At 42.5% G+C, this 22,478-nt stretch overlaps 1 protein-coding gene across 1 annotated transcript in view; it reads right to left on the bottom strand.

Moving 5' to 3' along the window:
- LOC124586638 (phosphatase and actin regulator 4-like) overlaps positions 1-22,478 on the bottom strand; it is a 431,380-nt gene that overhangs the window by 73,945 nt on the left and 334,957 nt on the right. The window contains exon 2 of the mRNA XM_047131418.1: positions 16,578-16,769. Within this exon, the coding sequence (XP_046987374.1) occupies positions 16,578-16,769 (192 nt within the window). The remainder of the gene's footprint in view (positions 1-16,577; positions 16,770-22,478) is intronic.

Raw genomic sequence — 22,478 nt, 5'->3', positions numbered from 1 at the left:
CACTGTCGAATGACAGGCGCGTCCTCAAGGTCGTACCGCAGACGGTTGGGCCTGCGTCCATTTTCTTGCGTCAAAAGACGCAAGCGGTAGCGGCTAAACGTGCGTTAAGAAACGCAGTTTTGTGGCCAGCGGCTACTGACGGGGGGCAGTGTATGGCTAGAAATCAATGATTTCGATTTCTAGCCATACACTGCCCCCCTCCCCCCCCCCCCCCAAATGCTACACCAACCGCTACAGTAACAAACAAAGGACAAAGAGCTCTAGATTAATCTAGTTTAAGATTGTTTATTTTTAAGTAACATTTCTCTGTATGTATGTATGTATGTATAAACGCCTGAATATTAACAGAACATGTTCGAGACGCGTTGTATTATTTTAGATTAAACATAAAATAAAAAAGTGACTGGTAGCAGAAACTAGAAATAAATAACTATCCCACACAGTGACGGTTCACAAACATAGCCATTATGGCCGAAAATAATTTCTGTAAAATTGTTGCGTTAAAAAACGCCCATGTACCCCTAGCCTTAGCAGTAAAAACTCGGAACACAGACTCAACGCGAATGAGAGACGAGACTGAGGCTAATTGTGGGGAAGAATGGAGAAGAGCCGCGCTGAAGGGACAAAGCTTTCCGCGAGTACGTCTATCTTGCCGGAAGCAGTTACAGCCGCGCCGCGGTAGCCGACGCTTTGTGGCTGGCCCGCAGGGGCCGGGAAGCGGCTGGTGGTAGAAAGGGGGGGGGGGGGGGGGGGACGCGCCACACGTACAGGCCGCTCTCGGCAGCAGGTGCCTCCGGCTGCGTCCTTGGGGAGAAGAGGCTCGAGGGAGCCACTCGGCTCACCACAGGGGTGGACTCACTCAACGCTTCCGTCACGCGGACAACTGGCTCGCTCTGGAACAGACCTGGAAGAAGAAATCTGTAGCTATCATCAAACCTGATTTCCTCTCATCGTTTACCCAAAGCGGCAGCGCACCAACTTCCAACGACCATCAGTTTAACATGAAATAAAACCAACTGTGCAGTTGTAATATGCCCGACCAAATACAAACGAAACACCAACTTTTGAAATATTATGTTGGTGCTTAAGTTCGTGATGCTTTTGCTTTGTATGTTGGTACTCCGGTTGATACGGGTTTATTTATCGACTGTCATTTTTTATTTGTAGTTCACTGTTACTATTTTAATTTACGTACTGTTATTCTGTCATTAGGAGATCGTGAGTGAACCTGTGCACGCTAGAGAATGGAATACCAAGTGGAGAAACCGGTCCATTCCGACATATTCTTCTTTTTGAGTGCAGTGGAGGTGTGATAGCTGCGCGAGGCAGCCAGAAACATTTGTGCCGTGTGTGGGGATAATGCCATTGGGCAGAGCACGCCAAGAAAATGGTTTTGTCGCTTCGAGAAGGATCGATTTGATATCAGTGACTCTCCACGTTCAGTAAAACCTTGGTTTGATTAAGACTGTTTAAACGCACTAACCCACAATGAACCACCTCACTGTATTCGAGAACTGGTAAATGTGGTGAACTGCGAACATTCCGCTGGCCGGAGTGGCCGAGCGGCTCTAGGCGTTACAGTTTGGAACCGCACGACCGCTACGGTCGCAGGTTCGGATCCTGCCTCGGCCATGGATGTGTGTGATGTCCTTACGTTAGTTAGATTTATGTAGTTCTAAGCTCTAGGGGACTGATGACCAAAGATGTTAAGTCCCATAGTGGTCAGAGCCATTTTTTTGTGAACATTTCACCGTCGTCCGACATTTGCATCAATGAGGAATGTTAAAAAATCGGATGTATGGGTACCGCATGCTCTAAGCCAAAATCACAGGAATCAGATGGTGGCCGTATGAGCATCTCTGCTTGCTCGTCATCAAATGGCTCGCGAACGATACCGACCATCATATCATGTATCGTTACTGGTGACGAGAAATGATGTCTTTATGCTAACAAACGGAAACGAAAGGAATGGTTGAATCCAAACAAAGCAACAACTCCCCATACAAAGACCTGCGTGCAGCGACAAAAAAAGGTTCAAATGGCTCTGAGCACTATGGGACTCAACAGCTTAGGTCATCAGTCCCCTAGAACTTAGAACTAATTAAACCTAACTTACCTAAGGACATCACACACATCCATGCCGGAGGCAGGATTCGAACCTGCGACCGTAGCGGTCGTGCGGTTCCAGACTGAAGCGCCTAGAACCGCTCGGCCCCCTAGGCCGGCGTGCAGCGACAAAATATAATGTTATGAGTATTGTGCAAGACTGACGGTGGGGTGTATTACGAATTGCTTCCTGGAGGTAACCATCACTGCTGACATTCACTGTCAACAAGTGAGACATCTTGCAGAGGTAGCCCAAGAGCAACAATGCTACTCCTGATAAGGGCCGCCCGCGTTCTGCTACAGAGACAAAAAACACTGTAAATGAACTTTGTTGGGTGGTCTTGCCACAGCCACTTTCGCCACCTGATTTCGCGCTATTAGATGTCCACCTTTTCTGCTCTCTATCGAAAAATATTCAAGGAACTTCCTCTTCCTTTCCGGATGAAAATGCGCTCCGAACATGGCTGGACGAGTTCTTCGCCTCAAAACGGAGTGATTTCTACAGTCGCCGAATCGAGAAGCTACACTAGCGTTCGCAGTCTGTTGTAAAAAGTGAAGGAGGAAACATTACTGATGACTGAATTCTCTATTATGTATGTCCATTCTGTTTATTAAACTTACGGGAAAACGCTACGAATTTATGCTCCAGCCTCATAGATTGAGGTCCTTCACACAAGTACTAAAGAAATTACGTTCCATTTCGGTTACGCGATAAATCACACAAATTTAAAGGTTGAGGATTCAACTAAATACCTAGGGGTTACAATGTCAAACAACTTAAAGGAAACCATCACACAGAAAAGTTGTGAGGAAGATGAATCAAAGGCTCCGTTTTATTCCTAGAACTCTTAGCAGTCGCGACTGATTTACGAGTGCTAAAAACACTGTCTACACTACGCATGTTCACCCTCTTCTGGTGAATTACTGGGCAGTATGCGACCCTTATGAGATACGTCTAACAGGGGACATCGAAACAGTTCAAAGAAGGGTACCTCGCTTTGGATTATCGTAGAATAGTGGAGAGATTATCACGGATGTGATACCCAAGTCGGGGTGCCAGTCATTAAAACAAAGGCGTTTTATCGTTGCGGCGAGATTTTATTTGACGAAATTTAAATAACCAACTTTCTGGTTGGAATGAGCAAATATTTTGTTGACTACCACCTAGACAGGCAGAAAGGACCATTGTAATAAAATAAGATAAATAGAGTTCGTGTAGAAATACTGAGTTCTATTCGAGATTGAAACGGTCGAGAAATACTCAATGTGGATCTATGAACCCATTAAGAAGCACCTCAGAAGTGTGAATTGCAGTGTAGTCATGCAGATACATATTCTCCTTTTACTCTTCTTCTTTTCCTCCTCCGGCTCCAATTATTTCTTCTCGCAAAGTCCCTTTAGATGGGATTGGCTTTCCCTACCTTGAGGGTCATTTCCCTCGTTGGTATGTACCTTGTTCGACGGGAACCATCTTGCTGTCCTTTTGGACCCGGCCTCTTCGTTGCCACCTGGTCTGCATTAGAGGCAGCCCTAACATCTCGATCTGCATTTTATAATTTTATCTGTAATTGGGAACTGTTTTCACACAACTCACACTGAGGTGACAGAAGCCGTGTGATACCTCCTAATATCGTGTCTAACATCCTTTTGCCCGGAGCAGAGCAGCAACTCGACCTGGCATGGTCTCAACGAATCGTTGAAATTTCCCTGGAGAAATATTGAGCCTTGCTGCCTCTACAGCCGTACATAATGTGAAAGTGTTGCTGGTGCACGAGCTGACCTCTCGATTACGTCCCGTAAATGTTCGATGGGATTCACGTCGGGTGATCTGAGTGGCCAAAACATTCGCTCGAACTGTCCACAATGTTCTTCAAAAACCAATCGCGGACAATTTTATCCAAGTGACATGGCACGTTGTTATCGATAAAAATTCCAAAGTCGTTTGGGAACCTGACGTACATGAATAGCTTCCAAGTAGCCGAGCATAAACATTCCCAAACAATGATCGATGCAGTCCATGTAAACACAGCATACCATTATGAAGTCATCACCAGCTTGCAAGGTGCCTTGTTGACAACTTGGGTCCATGGCTTCACGCAGTCTCCGTCACACTGGAGCACTGGAGCCCTGCCATCGGCTCTTACGAACTGAAATCTGGACTCGTCTCACCAAGCCTCGGTTTTCTAGTCGTCTAGGGTCCGACCAATATGGTCACGAGGCCAGGAAAGGCGCTGCAGGTGATGTCTTCCTGATAGCAAAGGCAGTCGCGTCGGTCGTCTGCTGCCATAGCCCATTAACACCAGATTTCGCCGCACTGTCCTAATGCATAATTCGTCATACATTCCACGTTGATTTCTGTGTTTACTTCACGAGTTATTGCTTGCCTGTTAATACTAATCTCTACGCCAGCGTCACTTCTCACGATTGTTAAATGAAGGCCGTCGAGGTAATGCCTGAATTCGGTATTTCGGCACACTCGTGACACTGTGGATCTCTGAGTATAGAATTCCCTAATGATTTCCGAAATGGAATGTCCCATACGTTTGGCTCCAGCTGCCATTCCGCGCTGAAAGTCCGTCAAATAGCTATCCTGCGGCTCGTCACCTCAGTGACAGTAATCCTTAAGGCGGCTTCACATGTCGATCGCAACATGGGACTCCCCAATGAATCCAACTTTTGTTAATGTGTCATCTTTGCAGCCCTTACTACTCTCACACTGCTGATTTACGGTCGTTTTTTCGTCCGAACAGGCACTTTTTTATCATAGAAGACTCCAGCAGGCATGCGCTACTTATTGTAAGATGTGATTACCCGATGTACTACATTTCCCTCTGCGGCTCCGTCATCTGATACTACTGATCCTAAATATCTGGATCTGCTAACCTCTTTGCGTTTTTATCACTTTTGTTAAGACATTCACGGTCTGGGTAAAATAGTGTGAACATCACGGAGTAAGCCCGTTGTTTCTGAACGTTTTTTTTTTTTTTACTTATTTGTAACGGACTGCCGTTTTCGTTTTCCCCCTTTCACAGTAAATGTTCTGGGTGTTTTCAGTCGACAGAACGTCTGTGGTCGTTGTGGTGTGCTGATCTATGATGACGTCTTCCTTACATACTCGCTACTATCTCAAATTCTTGGCTGCCGCTTACTTCATGCACCATTAACAAGAGAAACATCGCCTGCTAAACACAAAAGTAGTACAAGTACTACTAAACTGCGAAAGAGGCAGGATGGGATTGAAGAGACGTCTTCCTCACATACTCGCTACTATCTCAAATTCTTGGCTGCCGCTTACTTCATGCACCATTAACAAGGGAAACATCGCCTGCTAAACACAAAAGTAGTACAAGTACTACTAAACTGCGAAAGAGGCAGGATGGGATTGAAGAGACTTCTTACACAACGGCTGTTGCCCTGATGTGATAGATAAGCTTTGTATTCCTGTGAAGAACAGTTTCAAAGTAAGCAGAATGACGGTAACCGGGCAGATAAATATTCATTGTATTATGACACCTTTTGTGAACAAAGCGAATGCAATGAGTCTTCAGTGGCTCAAGGATCTCTAAGTAACGACTCACAGGGACACAAGGTATGGTCTGACAGGTACACTTTTCTACTGTTTCTCACTGCACAACACGAGGAACCGCGCACAGTCTTCCTCCTGTTCTGAAGTACGAGTACGATGGAGATCCGATAAGGACTTGGGTGATACTTTGGTTTTCGGGGGAGCGCATGGGGACACAGAACGGAAAGATAGTTGATCAGGTCCACGAAACCATTGAGGTGATCGCGTTCCTGCAGTGCTACAAGCATTGATCCTAGCACGGGATTGCATTTTACAAGGCGATAATGGCTCACTCACAATCCTAAAAATGTACGAGTTTGGTTGATGAGCACGACGATGAAATAGTACGTCTTCCCTGACCTTTATATTTGAGCCACTGTGGCGTGTACCACAAAAACGCATAAGAGTCTATTTCCCCACTGTAATACCTCCCAACCTGCAGGAGCAGTTTTTTGTGACGTACAGTACGAAATACCACTCATCATTAGTAAGGATTTATATGCATATTTACACAGGAGGATGCAGGCCGTTTTGCAACGAAGAACATTTCTGGCGACAGCGTCTCTGGCGGGTCGCTTGAATTTTCGCGCTCAATAGCCTGACTGCCTAACGTCAAAGCAAGTTAACTCCTGAACAGCGCAGCGTATTTACTTTCTTAAAAAAAGTTGTTTATCAGCACAACGTACCCTGCAGACTGTTTCTGAACACTTATATACTGAAATTCCCTGCTAGCTCCTATCAGTTTACGGCCCAATCTCAGGAACAACTGTAAGAGTTTTGATCCGGTTTTGAATAATAGATTGATTCACTAGGAATGTTGGGGTATATAATTTATAAATATGTCGTGGAAATTGGCTTAACTACGACATCAGAAAAGTTCGAGCACAATCCGTAGTCTAGTGCGTGCTTGGAAACCAAAAATAACGGATTCGAACCCAGGACGGACGACCAATTTTTCACTGTCTTTTAACCTAGCATCCACCTCACATTCGCCAGAAGCGAAACGTGATTTGCATTCCATGTTAAACTGTAGGTCATTTTCTCAGACTGGAATCGAAGTCAGCTTTGGTGGTCTAGCGGTATATTTTTTTCCTGTTAGCCTCTGTTATTTGATGTGATTATGTGCAAGCGTTAAATAAATATTTTGAAAAGAAAAAAGAAAAGCGTGGCCATGGTACCGTAAGCGAAAGATCGCGTGATCGAATCCTGGTCGGACCACAAATTTTTATCTTTGTCTTTTAATCTACCAACCACTTGTCAATAATGTGGAGTCCTTGTTAAAGTCTAGGTCGCCTTTCCCCTGTTGGACAACTGGCTAGGGAGGCGCAAGTCGCCGAAGTGACGTCCGATTGAAAGACTTGCAAATAGGACATCGAACCACACGAAATTATTATTACCAGAATATATATTCTCAAATTATTATTACCAGAATTTATATTCTCCTTCTATATGCAACCCCCGCCGCTTTTTCCTCCCTATATATGCATTCAAATCTCAGGATTTTGATGACATTGTAATTGCTAGATACATTAATTAGCGAGGAAGGTTCTTGCGCATAATTCATAAATATTTGGTGCAAACTGGCTCAACTATGATTAATTACAGTCCCCCGCCACCTTTTTTTTTTGTCAGTACCAGTTGCGATTAAAAGGTCACGGAAAATTTTTTAATTTCGCGGGATTTATGCATCCGATTTAAAAAAAGGAATTATGTTGTCAGTACACATGTTCCTGATGTATATTTGCATTTTCAAAAGCTTTCAATATTTAGTTTATTCTTGACTGTTGAAAAGGCTATATGCGATTTCGAGTGCTCGGTGAATTTTTGCTTTCGAAAAAGGTGGATCAAAGAATTTGCATTAAATGTTGCTTGAAAACTGGAATAAAATGCACCACCTTATTCGAAATATTGACTGCGGCAACAGTTTATGAGTTGAATAAACGTTTCAAAGAGGACTGAGAAGACGCTGAAGACGTTGAGAAAATGGTCCTGAAAAATAGCCGATTCGCCATCAAAGAGGTTGCTGAATATGTAGGTATATCCTTTGGCTTATGCCAATTAATTTTTTTGGATGTTTTGGGCATGAAGTGTGTAGCAGCAAATTTTGTTCCGAAATTGTTGAATTTCGGCCACACATGATGTCGCGTACACGTCACTCAGGAATTGGTGAATGGAGTCGACCGATCCAGAACTTCTAAAGAAGGTTATATCAGGTCACGAAACATGGGTATGCAGGTATGACGTCGAAACCAAGGTCAAACTGTCCAAATGGAAAATGTCTGAAGAACCAAGACATAAAAAAATTCGACAAGTTCGATCACATGTGAAGGTTCCCCTCACTGTTATCTTCGATTACAATGGGATAGGGAATGAAAATGAGTTCCTGCCTTATGGTCGTACAGTCAATAAGGAATACTACCTGGAAGCTATGAGCCATTTTCGTGAAGCAATCCGAAGAAAACGAACGGAACTGTTGCAAAATCACTCGCGGAAACTGAATAATAATAATGCTCCTGCTCACACATCAAGGCTTGTTCTGATTTGCTTTAGCCACCGTAGTCACCGGACATGACCCCCTGCAAGATCTTTCTATTCCCGACGCTGAAGAGAGCTGTGGAAGGACGTCGCTTGGCACCACTCAGGAGATAAAAACAGAATCGCTGAAGGAGCTGAACACCACGACGAAAAGTGAGTTTCAGAAATGCTCCCAAGATTGGTAAAAGCGCTGGTACATGTGTATTATATCAGAGGGAGATTACTTAGAAGTGGACAATGTTGATGTTCATCTGTTTGCGGGCTGAGACTGGGCAGTCCGCTCACGCCTTTAGGCGCCGCAATACGGCAGAATCGATGTGGACTACTTGAATCGTTTGATTTATATCAAAGCGATGATATTCGCTTATCTAACGCTGTTCTCTCCTCATTTTTAATCACGAGTCTACGCAGAACACTGTAAACAAAATTACCGCTACGCCAGGCAAATAGTTCGGCCGCAGATTGTGCTAACCGTGCGAAGTCGCTATTTATAATTTAAAAAATGTGATTACAAAATTCTTCCTTACGTATATTTTCTACATTTTATGTCACTGAAATTGATGCACGTGACATACGCTAGGGACCCTAGCTGTTCAGTTGGCTTCTCGAGCACGTGTGCCTATAAACTGTAGAAACTTTCCAAACGAATCAAAAGTCATTTGTATTGTTTTTGGTTTATATTTCAGTGAGGAGTTATAATGAAATTCACTACTTATCTCTTTAAATTTTCTTTACATTTGCGTGAAGAAGCACAATGCTTTGATGGGCAACAAATCACGCCGTTTGAAAGGCGGGGCGTAGTGCGTGAAGGGTCTGAGAGTAGGCCGCTGCATTTATGGCCTCTCCTCTAGACGTATAATCGATAACTAGGACGCCCTTTCTATCCCAACACACGGTGGCCGTAGCTTTAATGGTGCTCAGAATTAGACTGCCCTTTTTTGTTTTGTCTGACATCCTGGATATGCCATTCCATTGACTCGCGCTTTGTTTCTGGACTTTTACGCGAAACGTAGGCCTCGTCACCAGTAACAATATGGTTCAACAATTCTTCGCCATCCACGTGCAGAGTGAGAAAAGGCAGTGCAGCTCCCATTCTTTGTTTTTATGTTCCTCTGTCAAAAGTCGATGAACCCTCCAGGCTTTTCTGTAGTCCAAATCACCACTAACGGTTTGATGAGGAGCTGATCATGAAACTTCGGGGAACACAAGATAAGGTCATCAATAGGAAGACGTCTATCCTGTTTAATTTTTTTCCTCGATCATTGATTTGATTTCGTCTGTCACAACTAAAGGTCGGCTTGATCGCTCTTCATCATAAATATTCATTTGTCCACCATCTGAACATGAAGCTGAAGAAGCTTCGTTCACCACATTTCCAAAAACTTCGTTATCAGTCTGTAATTCATGATAACATTTTTTTTTTTTTTTTTTTTTTTTTTTTTTTTTTTTTTTTTTTGACCCGTGTTACACTACTAACATGATACGGCGACTGGGGTGGGAGGAGAATTGCGCGGCTCCGCACATCACAATGTTCGTTAGTTTCGGAATGATCTTCGCAATAAATTCAGAATTGCGAAGTAAAAGGGAAAAATGGGCACCGAGCAATACTGAACACATTTCTGACGCAGGCAGAGTACCAGTGGATACCCTGCTCGTCACCGATCGGCACGGACACGCTCCAGGGCCCCATCTGCGGACGAATCAGCTACGACCCGCCAAGGATGCAACTGCGAGAGAAAATGTAGACAGGAGTCCCGCGCTCTCCCATCGGCAGTCACTTCATCAGCGCAGCTGGTGATGGTAATGAGGTCTTTTGTCAATGCAGTCAGCGCTGTGAACACGAAACTCAGCCGCGCACTCGCTCGTTATCAAAAAGATAGTAAAGCCCTTTTTAAACGTAATTTCAATATTCTGTAATGTACAGTTTACTGTTTACTATTTTTCTTTAGTCTTTCAAAGAATGCGATGAAACAAAGTGCCAATTTTTTAAAAAGAAAAACTTTCAGAAACCTGAATTTTATTTCAGCAAATGGATCAAAGGCTACAGGACGCCGAATTGCACAAAACTGTAAATTTTTAGTCCAAAACACAGATTCCAAACAATGCAAGAGCCTGATTATTTCCTGCATAAAAGCACACTCATGATACAGATTTCGACTTATTTATAGACTACTGCCATGTTACGATTCGGTCCCATCTCTCCCTATGTTGTTGCAAGTGCCAACTAGTCCTGGAATTGCTGTTAGTGCTACTACATACAAGATTATAAATTTTGAGATGAGAGCAGTTCATTAAAAAAGGACTTTTTCTTTCACAATATTGTTAAAACAATTAGAGAATCTTGCTAAATTTTCTGGTACATTCTTGGGTGTATGTTAAATATCGGGTCGATCGTTGGAATACTGTACATAAAATGGAGACAACACCTCTGGTGAGCACACGGAAGCATACCATCAATCAATTAATCACGGCGCGAAAGCCTGAGAGATAACGCTCACTCTCTCCCCTAGCTGACAACCAGACATTATCGGTAAGCTCGGCATTGATCAAATAATGGAGCAATAAGTTAAACGGTGATCGGCGGTAGTTACGACCTGGATACGAATAAGAAACGTGAAATTTCGCAAAAAATGGTTCACCGCAGACGAAAAGCGAAATGGATATGTCTCATATTGCTGAAGAAAGGCAGAGGACACGTCCGAATCAGTTGCAATGCCTGCATCATAACTTGTACCAAATCGACATCATTTTGAAGACTCCTAAAACTTTGCGAATATTCTACTTCATCTCTCTGAGAGCTTCTGTTTCCTCCATTGATGTGTGACCTATCAGAAGGAAATACTACGTGCTAACATAGTAAAGTACACGCAATCTGATTCATAGTTATTGGAACAGTTAGGGAATCTACCTAGATAAAAATAAAGCCTCGAACATAAAAGTGAGATTAAGAGTCCATTTAATTAACAGTTACGTCAGATCATCTGATGCCTATTTGTAACCGCACTGACGAATTGTAACAACTTGAAGACAACTAAAGTAACAACAAAAACTAGTATTTGCAGAACAATAGAATACATCTTAGTGTCGAGATTCAGCCATATCTAAAACACTGGTAGTAAACTATAACTAGAATGACGACCCGGCGGTACACGTCAGATAAACAGCCGATGCCTCGGCATTAAAACTTTAAGCGAACTCGCGAATCAAGCACTATTCATCACTTTCTACTCAAATACTTCCTCGAAGAAAATCAACAGACTACAGCCAACGATCGACAACACGTTTCAAGTTACCAACACGTTATCATGGAAAGCCACTGTCAGTGGCAGTATCTACGGCAATCGTCGCCGGGAATCGCGAAAGCAAACCCATGTGAGGCCTTCACCTTTCATGTTATTCGCTGATACCGGGAAACAAAGTAAAAATAAATTACCAACAATAATGCACAACTGCTATCTCTTCCCACTACTCTCTCCATCTAACAGTAAGACAAGGTTTATGGCGACCTTATCGCGTGGAAATGCGGGCGAGGCGACGGCAGTGGTAAACAAAGAGCTGTTGCTAACACTGAACAAGTAGTAGACGTAAGCCACTGCAATGAAAGGTAACCCACAATAACAGGTGGGACACGGGTATGACGCTCTCACATACCCACAAGGCGTTCATCCAAACTCAAAAACTTTAGTTGTTTCGATGTTTCTGGCACCTCAGCAACTTTTTCTTCTGCGTTCTACATCAACATCCATCGTACGGTGCGTGACGGAGTGACCCTGCACCACTGCTAGTCGTTTCCTTTCCTGTTCCACTCGCGAATACAGACGGGGAGAAACGATTGTCTGTATGTGTCCGCTGGAGCCCAGGTCTCCCTTATCTGATCTTACTTTATCTTCGTGGTCCATACGTGAAATATACGTAGGTGGCAAGAGAATCGTTCTGCAGCCAGCTCCAAACGCCGGTTCTCTAAATTTTCTCAGTAGCGTTCCTCGAAAACAGCGTCGCCTTCCCACCAGGAATTCCCATTTAACTTCCGGAAGCATCTCCGTAATATATGTGTGCTGACTGAATCTACCGGTAACAAATCTAGCATCCCGCCTCTGAAATGCTTCGATGCCTTCCTTTAAGCCGACCTGGTGCGGATCTCAAACACTCGAGCAGTACTCAAGAATAGGTCTCACTACCGTTCTACCCGGAGTCTCCTTTACAGGTGAACCAAACTTTCCTAAAATTACCCCAACAAACCGAAGTCGGCCATTTCCCTTCCCTACTACCAACATGGCGAACTTATTTCATTTTTTATCACTTTGCAAAGTTACGTCTAGATTTTTAATCGGAGTTGCTGTATCAAGCAGCACACTGCTGACGCTTTATTCGAAGATTATGGGATTGTCTTTCCTTCCCACTGACATTAACCTTTTTTTTTTCTACATTCGACACACCGACTAGAAATTTTGCCTAAGTCATCTTGGACCCTTCTAAAGTCACTCAATTACGACAGCTTCACGTACACCACACCATCAGCGAACAGCCGCAGTTCCTGCTCACCCTGTCCACTAGATCATTTACGTATATAGAAAACACCGCTCCTATCATTTCTTGCATAAAACAGAGACGATTTCTATAAAAGATATGAAGTTCCCGAGAAATAACGTTTTTTAAGTCCTACAATCAAGTTCATTCAAAATATCTGATAGGATCAGCAGCACTATAAAAGTCTTCGCTTCCGATGCAGCTGTGTAATGGCAAGTATCGTTGATGTACGATCGTAAGCAGTCGCAGAGAGACTTGGCTAAGAATTCCACCTGATGTCATGAACGGAAGCGCCTTTAAAGTGGATAAATGTAAGATAACGCCTGTAACAAAAACAAAGAACATTGTAGTACCTATTTACAAGATTAATAATGAACATTTTGAGCGATGGATTGCTACTCGAAGAGGCTCTGGTTCGATTCTCGGTCGGGTCGGAGATTTTCTCCATTCGGCGACTGGGTGTTGCGGTATCCTTACGTTCGTGTCCTCATAACTGACATTACACTATTTACATGCTTGTGTGGGCTCTCCCCGAGAGTCAATACATAAAATAATTAAAAAAAAACATTTTGAGCACGTCACATCGTATGAATATTTGAAGGTAGTGAAATGAATAAATGTTGCCGGGAATCGAACATGGTCCACCTGCATGACAGTCAACCATTCTGACCACTCAGTTACGGAGGTGGACTTGGGATTGGTACTAAGAGGTGACGTAAAATGGAACGATCTTTTAAAATCACTACGATAGATGAATGGAAGACAGATTTGGTGGAAGGGTACTAGCAGTGTGTGGTCTATCTGTAAAGGAAATCGCATACAAGAAGCAATTGGGACCAACCGCAGATAACTGCTCCAGTCTTTGGAGTCCTTGTCAAGCAGGCACGATAACAGGCTTCGAAAGAAGTAAGACACGCGCTGCTTGGATCCTAAAGGATCGATATAGACCATACGAAAATGTAACAGAAAACTTAAATTGGAACCCTTGGAACAAAGACGACGTAGTTCTCTCTAAAACCTGTATTCGAAGACGACAGTGTGTCTACTATGCTGTTACCACTGTACATCTCGCGTAGGGATCATAAGAAAAAGATGAAGAGGAGTTAGGGCGAGTACTGAGGTATTTAGATAGTCACTTTTTTCCTCGCCTGTTACGCGAACGGAACAGGAAAGAAAACTGCTGAAGTTGATAAGATGTACCCTCCGCCATGCATTGTACAGTGGCTTGTGGAGTATTTAGTAAACCTAGATTCGCGAAGGAGTAACTTGGATACAATGAAAGCCTTAAGAACACAATTTTAGATTTCAGTCGCAGTCGCTGGATTACCGCTAGGAAGAAAAGAGCGAAACATTGATAAAACACTGAAACATCCAAGCCACAATTCAGAAAGAAGTCATGACACTACACAGAACTAAAATTTCCATCACAGTAGCCTCGCCATTAGGCACAATTCAAGCCGTATTCCCTGTCAAACTGTCAAACACAGGAATTCGCTCTCGTCAGTATACAAAATGCATTTAGTTACGTTTTGGTGTACTTACAGCAATACGTACAAGCACCGACAACTTCTAGTTTCTTTCTTTGTAGCACTTAGCCATGCGCTAAGAAGCAGTGATCTATTCTCAGTCTTGTTTGGGTTACCACTTTTTCATCTGAATGGGTGGTAATTTGTTCCCCAGTACGGTAGTGTCAAGCACGTAAAACCATTCAGTCTCCGATTGAGCTATGATCTTCCTTCTCAAAAGTCAGATGATTACGTTTAGGAGAATAGTACAAATACAGATACACACACTGACCCCGTAACAAGTCTCTGGGGTCATTGTAGTAGCTTATTCACTAGTCCGGGTTCGCGGAGACCCTGTTACTTGGATGAATAAGTCTTACCTCTGAGGATTCCGTACAATATATCTAGACACTTCATCCATCCCCGGAATCAGGGATTCATACTGTCAAGATATTGGTCGCGGAAATTCCAAGACTTTCGAGAATGTTTTACTTTTAAATTTGAAGTGGGACAATAAATGTCAAAAGAAATATTTTTCGTGTGATATAAGCATAACAATTTTCTTATTTTCTTCGTTTAGTTTTACGATGAAACCTTGGTTCTTTCAAATTTCATGAGTTTAGGTCAACGGGAAGTAGGTTTTGATGAGTGAGTTTGTTAGTATCAAAAGATGTGACATAAATGGCTGTATCTTTTAAGTACATTGACTTATAAGCTTACATTTTACAAGCCACCAAGGAACCATAGGCCTCAGTATGTGATATAAATTTCTATTTGATACGTCTACCCGTTCCTTAGAAAAAGCATTTTTAATAGTCGGACAGACATACAGACAACAAAGCGATCCTATAATGGTTCTGTTTTTTCCAATTGCTGTACGGATCCCTAAAACTGGAGCCACTTTGATATCTTCATTAGAATTGTGGAGCATCTCTAAAAATACTGTTGTAGGTGCAAACACTAAGTTTTACCAAATTTGGAGGTCCTAATGACTTTCAACTGTTTTTATTATTATTAGGTATGAGAAGAAGCATCAAGAAGGATATCTGGCAAATCTGTGAGATCACCTATTACTACTGTACTGAGGCAGTCAACATCTGGAGACATCACACAGGCAATGGCAGAGTACTTTAGCTCTATCACTGAAAACCAGGATTCAGTTTTCCACAGCCACTAATGGAGAACGGTGATTGGAATTTCCATTCCAATAATACCGAGGAGTGCAGCTGCAACTTTTCTATGTGAGAGCTTGATTTTGCATTGTCTTGGGTCAAGTCGACAACACCATGTAAGGGTCGAAGCCAGTATATGATACAGTACATAAACCAGGACGCAAAGGCAATTCTCCTAACCGTTTTTCTCCTAACCGTGGCTGACTTGGGAATTTCCAGATTCGCGGAAAGAGGTGATTTTAGTACTCTTTCTGAAACCAAGCAACGCTCGCACGTTTTCCAGTGGTTACCGTAATGTGGCTCTCACTACCTGATCCGGAAAAACGTTACAACGCATAACCAGCATCTGATTTTGGTTCTAAATCGCGGCAACTACTCAGTCGCTATCAGTGTGGGTTTGGGAGCTATATTTCTATCGTCGACAACTGACCCTGCTGAAGGCGGAAATACAAGAATCTTTCCTACGCAAACGACACTTCGTACTCACCTTCTTCGATCCTGAGAGGGAACACCACACTACTTTCAGGCATCACATCGTAAACAGTTCCGCACATAGGGCTAGCGAGGATGCGCCTACTATCACCATTCATTCGGTCGTTCCTTTCCAGGCGACTTTTTCAGATGTCGGGTCGGAGGTGCTCTTTCGGACTGATTCTGTCAAGAGACTGTTCGCTATTGGCATCAACAGTTTTATTACACCCGCAGTTAAAGTTTTCCATTCGACGTTGATAGTTTTTGGAGGACTTTGTCATATTCTGCTCCCCCTCCAACGTTGCAACGACCATTCGTCAGCTGCAACTCACGATAAAGATGGTAACTTTTAATCATAGATGTCGATGTTTTAACCTGCTCCTTCTCAAAATTACGGAAACTGAACAAAATTGAAGTAATTTTCAGAATCAGCATTACAGATAGTGTTTAGAACAACTGTTTTTGAAAAACGTAATAACAGTTCTAAAAATGCAGGTTTGCGTAATCCATGTGTGCACTGCTGTATTTAGGCTGTCTGATGTCAGTTTGAGGCATTTCCGTGTATTATTTATAATTAATGCAGTTAACAAATGAAAGAGGAAATTCACTCTTTAAGGTGGTTAGTATGACAAATCCATTACAACACAAACGACGTGCCCAAACGCCCCCTTAATGATGGACAGTGACGTTACTCACAGCGAGAGGCGGCCTCGAACTTGTCGGACTTCTTCTTGCGCTTCCACTTCCAGGGCTTGAAGACGCGCACGAGCGCCGACAGCTTGCTCTTGCGCTCGAGGGGCGGAGTGCGCACACCGCCCCCGCCGCCCACGCCTCCGGTCCCCAGGCTGGCAGTGCGCGCCGGCCCGCCATTCTGCCGACCCGTCCCGCCTGCAACACCCGCAGCTGCCGTCACTGCTCTGAGCCTCAGAAGCCTCAACTACCGAACTACTGCTACTACACTTAGTGCGCAGGGTGTCTAGGCTGCTGCCTAGGGGCCAGCACCACAAAAATTTTAATATAACAGAAAGTCTGTGTTAATGTGTGTGTGTGTGTGTGTGTGTGTGTGTGTGTGTGTGTGTTTTATGGTTACGCAATGGCGAGACGGCGACATTATCAGCAACCTATAAAAATTAGTAGGAAAGATGGCTGAAATATCTAAAATGTTGTAAAACAAGTAGAATTAAGTCTTACAGAATGTCTCTCACTCTCCCCCAACATCACTCACAGACACCTGAACAATCTCACTATCTCACATCCTTGCAAATAGCGTAAACTGGCCAGACGTTGTAAAATTGGCAATTAAAATACAAGTAATACAAGAGAAAAGCTATAATAATTACATAGTAAAATGTAGCTGGCTCTTCACTCACAAGAAACACGCACTGATCCAGTCAACCTGGTAACACATTAAGGGTCTATTCTCCTCAGCCAGCCTATAAAATTAGAGATTTTCACTTTTTAAAAACAAACTAATGAAACAATCAACTTAAATCTCTTTTCAGCGTTATTTACTAATTCTTGGACAACGTTTTCCGATTTTTTAAGAAAGTAAGTCATCGTTAAGCCCCTCCCCCCCATCCGAAATACACTGTATCTCATGCTGACGGAATAGACTGCGGGCACACTAATGAACACATGTTTCTAAAATTTGCCTGAATTGCAGTAACACGCAAATTTTTTAAATGTTCACTTATTCATTAGTTATTGCAAAAAAACGTGACATAAATAAAAGAATACTACATCTTTGCTTCAAACGCCCATCATTTTATTATTTTTTCAAAATTTTCTTTTTATTTCACACACGATTTGAAGACTGCAGGACTTCCGTCATGGACGCACTGCATTCTGGACAGAGCAACTTTAGCTCTTCGGATTAGCGGCTTCAGGACGACTGAATTTCTTTAAAAAAAAAAAAAAAAGTCCAGGAATCAGTAAATAATGTGCAAAATAGTTTACGATGATAGCTTCACTACTTTTTCAAAAAAAAAATCGAAAAATTGTTTGTTTTATGGATCCTTCAAAACAAAGCATCTTCCTAAAATTCTAGGAAAGAAGTTGGACATTAACACAAAACTTTAAAAGTCATACTACATTCACAGCACTGTCAGTTAAAAATAGAGGGCAAATACGTCGGTTAATCAGCTGCCACCTTTTTGTCTGAACATAAAACACCGTCTACTAAAATGTGGCGCACTGTGATCCGTATGCCACAAGCATCACGCATTGCAAGTAGTCGTGCGTCAGAAGTTTGTGTGTTAGTACTGTGGTGCAGGTCCCCTTATAATCGTAAATGAAGTAGAATTAATTGTTTTGTATGGGGTTAGCACAATAAATTTTTCAGTGGGCAGCTGACATTAATGAAATCAGCGCTCGCCTCTCAAATTCTGAGATCCCTCGCATCAAATTTCCCGTGTCGGCTAATCTAATGTCGGGCATTTTACTTAACAAAATCTCTAAGATTTTTAAAGAATGATCAACTGTATTTTGGCTATTTACAATGAATTCGATTTCGCGGGAACTGGATTTCTTCCATACAGCTTTTCATTTAAAACACAGCTCACTAAAGTCAAAGACTAATTTCTTAATAAACAGATCGCTCTAAGAATGTTCCTGTCACTTACGATAGCAAACAGTAATGGAAGAAGTTCGTTTTCTTAATTGAAGTTGACAAAAAAAATAAAAAAGAACCAGGGTTGGAATCCCTACGTTAGAAGACAGGCTAAACTATTTGTCTTCACACAAGTAATATTTTAAGACTACTAAGTTGTGAAGATATTCTAAGTAGCTTCATTAATGTGAACTGTAGGTGGAAACCAATAAGCCAATAAAATTATTTAAAACTTTTATTTTAATGCTGATTATTTAGGAAATCAGGAATTAAACATCGGTACAATTTGCATGACTGATACATTTCTTTTGTGATCTTGCAGCCGCCAAAGAAATGCGTTTGTTTATAGTTACAGTATGTGTCTTTTACAACAAATGCCGATTTTTTCATGAGCACGAACGTCAAATTTTTGCTCTTACTTCAATAAACCTAACTGCTCATACTCTGTAAAGTCGTTTCATAAAATCAAATAAAAAACCTTAAACGCTACGTTACGGACGTTAATTCTAAATTTTCTGTTTTTGTGGATTTAGTTATTTTTCCTTGCTAGTGTACATCCCTAGGGTTCAGCTTAGGGGTCGTCGACAACTAAATACACCACTCACTCAACTATCAATAAAGAGCAACACAAAATTCTCTCTTGAAAGCAGTTAAGGACCACGTTGTTGAAGGTACGAGTAGCATTAAATGTACTAACAGTTTTAACTGAGATCTCTAATGGTATTCACCAGCTGCCTACGTATGGTTCCCCTAGAGATCGTGAAGACAAGGTTAGAGTAATTACAGCACACACAGAGGCATTTAAGAAGCCATTCTTCGAAAGAAGAAACCCCAGTGTGCGGTACCACACCAAGTGCCCTCTGCCATGCACTTCACAGTGGTTTCCAGAGTACGTATGTAGGTATAGCTACAGACCTGAGCGTGTGGGCATAAAATGGAAGAATGGGATAATATACAGTGCCTGTCAAAAATTGAACAGAGTGGATAATGTATTTGTGTGTGTGTGTGTGTGTGTGTGTGTGTTCCAACATCTTGGTTCTATTAGCCGCTCGATTCATGTAACACATAACATAAAGTAATTACTTATTTGGGGGGTGGATACGTACCAAATCAAATTACAAGGTATCTTCTTTTGTTACAGTGAATGTCAGGGGTCAGACTAAAATCGTAAACTGTGCTTTGGCGACAGATTTGTACGCCGCTTTCTTGCTGCAGCTTCCCGTCACATGTGTCTTGCCCTATCTTCCACAACGGAGCAACATACTAAAGATCTGCCCTTATGAGGCTCTGGTAGGTGTACCGAAATCAGTACAAACTCAGGCTACTAACCATGTGCGATGGCAGTTCCCGTGATACTTTAACACTGAGAATCTTCCTCTTTCGGAGCGGCGCAACAAACTGTTGAAAGTTGCTTTGAAAAAGAACATAACGTGCAGCTCGTAGATGTAAAAACATTGAGGCAATATAGGAAATATTTGATTGTTTCCTTAAATGCTACAAAAATCAAATGACTTGTGCACAACGACACCCACCTGCATTTCTATTTACAAGTCACATACCAAATAAAACTAACCACCAATTAGAGAGGAATCTAGGAATACTCGTATATTACAGCCTTCTATGTTCCGTTCTCGTAGGGAGCGTGAAGGCAAGGTTAGACTAATTACAGTGCGTACAGGGAAGGTAAATAGTTACTCTTCCCGTGCTCCGCGCGGGAATGGAACAGTAAGTTCAAATGGTTCAAATGGCTCTGAGCACTATGGGACTTAACATCTAAGGTCATAAGTCCCCTAGAACTTAGAACTACTTAAACCTAACTAACCTAAGGACATCACACACATCCATGCCCGAGGCAGGATTCGAACCTGCGACCGTAGCAGTCGCGCGGTTCCGGACTGAAGCGCCTAGAACCGCAAGGCCACCGCGGCCGGCTGGAACAGTAAGAAACCCTCGTAATTGGTACTATGAGAAGTACCCTCTGCCATGCACTTCACAGTAGTTAACAGAGTTTGGATGTAGACTTAGATCTATTTGACGCAACCAGCCAAAGTCTAAATCGAAGTGGCCAGCCCTGATCCTGCCAAATGCCAGTCAAGTGTCTTAACCGCTGCGCTACCTTATTCGATTGATGCAAAAGACATTACAACTCTCGCCAGGAAGATGACAATTATTAACATCAGTTAGGATAGACCCTTCTTCCCTTTTTAATGTGCAGATGACTGAAGAGGCATTAATCTGTTCGCAGATTAAAATTCCCGGACAAACCATCTCCATCTTACAGGCATTAGAATTCCGTCCTTCGAAGTGCCTTATTCTTTACTATAGGCCAATGCAACTGATGAGAAATGAATGGAATCGGGTGACGCTATGCACACATGTACATGGTTACTCCGCAGCTCACACTTAACTGTCTGGCAGAGCGTTCATACTGTGTGACTACTGCTTGACGGCCCACTCTCGAATAACATATGGAAAAAATGGACACACAAAACGCACGAGCTCTGATACTTTTTACGATAGTCATTTCTCCTTATGTAGATGGTAGTCATTAAAATATTTCAGAATCCAGGGGAGAAAGACGGTGACTGAAACTTTGTGAAAAAATCTTGCCAGAACGGTAAAAGGTTTTTGTTTCTGACTGGCGTCCCATCTCTCTTAATACAGCTGTAATATTATGAAATACATTCGCAAATTGCGAATCCGATTGTACGACAGCTACACAATTTACTAGTAAAGTATGAAAATCTGCGCCAGACCAGGACTCGAACCCGGATTTCCCGCTTTACGCGAGCGGTCGCCTCGCTTCGGCTATCCGAGCACGCTTCCTGGACCGGCTCAAACCTTCACATGTCCCACAGTCTACGTCCCATAGTGCTTCCGCACTAATAGTGTGATTCCTGCACAGGGAGAGGCATTGTTTTATTTTCAGTTTGCCTTGCTTTCGCATGAAATATAGTGGGGCTGCCGCGTGTACTTAAAAGTGCGTATAGAGTTCCATGCAATGCTTCTTCTCCGAATTGCATCCAACTGTACAGTCACTGTAAACTCTTTAGTAGACTTGTTGCACTTTTAAGTGTTCTGCCTGTAAAACGCAATCTTTGGTTCGCCTTCCCCACAACATTTGCTGTGTAATGGTCAGTTTAACATGTATGTTATTGCAATCCCTAGTTATCTAGTTGAGTCTACAATCTTTAAATGTTTTACGTAACGTGTGATCGTAATTTAACGGAATTCCTTTAGTACTCATGTGGTGAATCTCAAATTTCTTATTTTTAAAGCCAACTGCCACTTTTGCACCATACAGATATCTTGTCTACATCATTTTGCAATTCGTTTCCATCTTCTGATAACTTTACTAGACGATAAAAAACGGAATCATCTGCAAACAATCTACGAAGGCTACTCTGACTGTCTCCTAAAGCGGCCATATAGAATAAGAACAGCAGAGATTCCAGATATGACTTCCGTTTGAATAGATGACTTCTCGTCAGTTACTACAAACCAAACTTTCTGACAGGAAATCCAGTCGCAGAACGAAAACGACATTCCATACGCAAGGACAGTATAAGAGAAAATAGAGGAGGTGGTAAAAAAAAAGAACAGTAACAGCAGCACGTTTTTTGTCGTCACAAAGGGGCAGCAATGCAACGCGAATATAACAGACTCTGAAACAATAAGATAGACTTTCTTCGCAGCTATGCTGGCCAGAAAACTGGTGTTAATGTCCATGCATCTCGTCTCTCAGCATAGAAAATGCTTCAGAAAACAACGTACATTTGACTTAGATACAAGCTTCAAAACGATAACTACCTGAACTTCGTTCAGTTGACAGAATGCCACCGGAAACGAATACTTCGGAAACGCAGCAATGATGAGTTGGACGTGATGAAATAGTGCGAAATTCCTCTTCAGCGCATACTTTGGCACATTTTGAACAGTTCAGTTTTATTCCATTTGAAACTGTATGGAATCTGGAAGCGTTGCGCGGA

This window comes from Schistocerca americana, chromosome 1, assembly GCF_021461395.2.
Source record: "Schistocerca americana isolate TAMUIC-IGC-003095 chromosome 1, iqSchAmer2.1, whole genome shotgun sequence".
In the NCBI taxonomy this organism is placed as follows: Eukaryota; Metazoa; Arthropoda; class Insecta; order Orthoptera; family Acrididae; genus Schistocerca; species Schistocerca americana.
The sequence above is the reverse complement of the archived record's forward strand: the minus strand, read 5'-3'. Positions and strand labels throughout refer to the sequence as shown.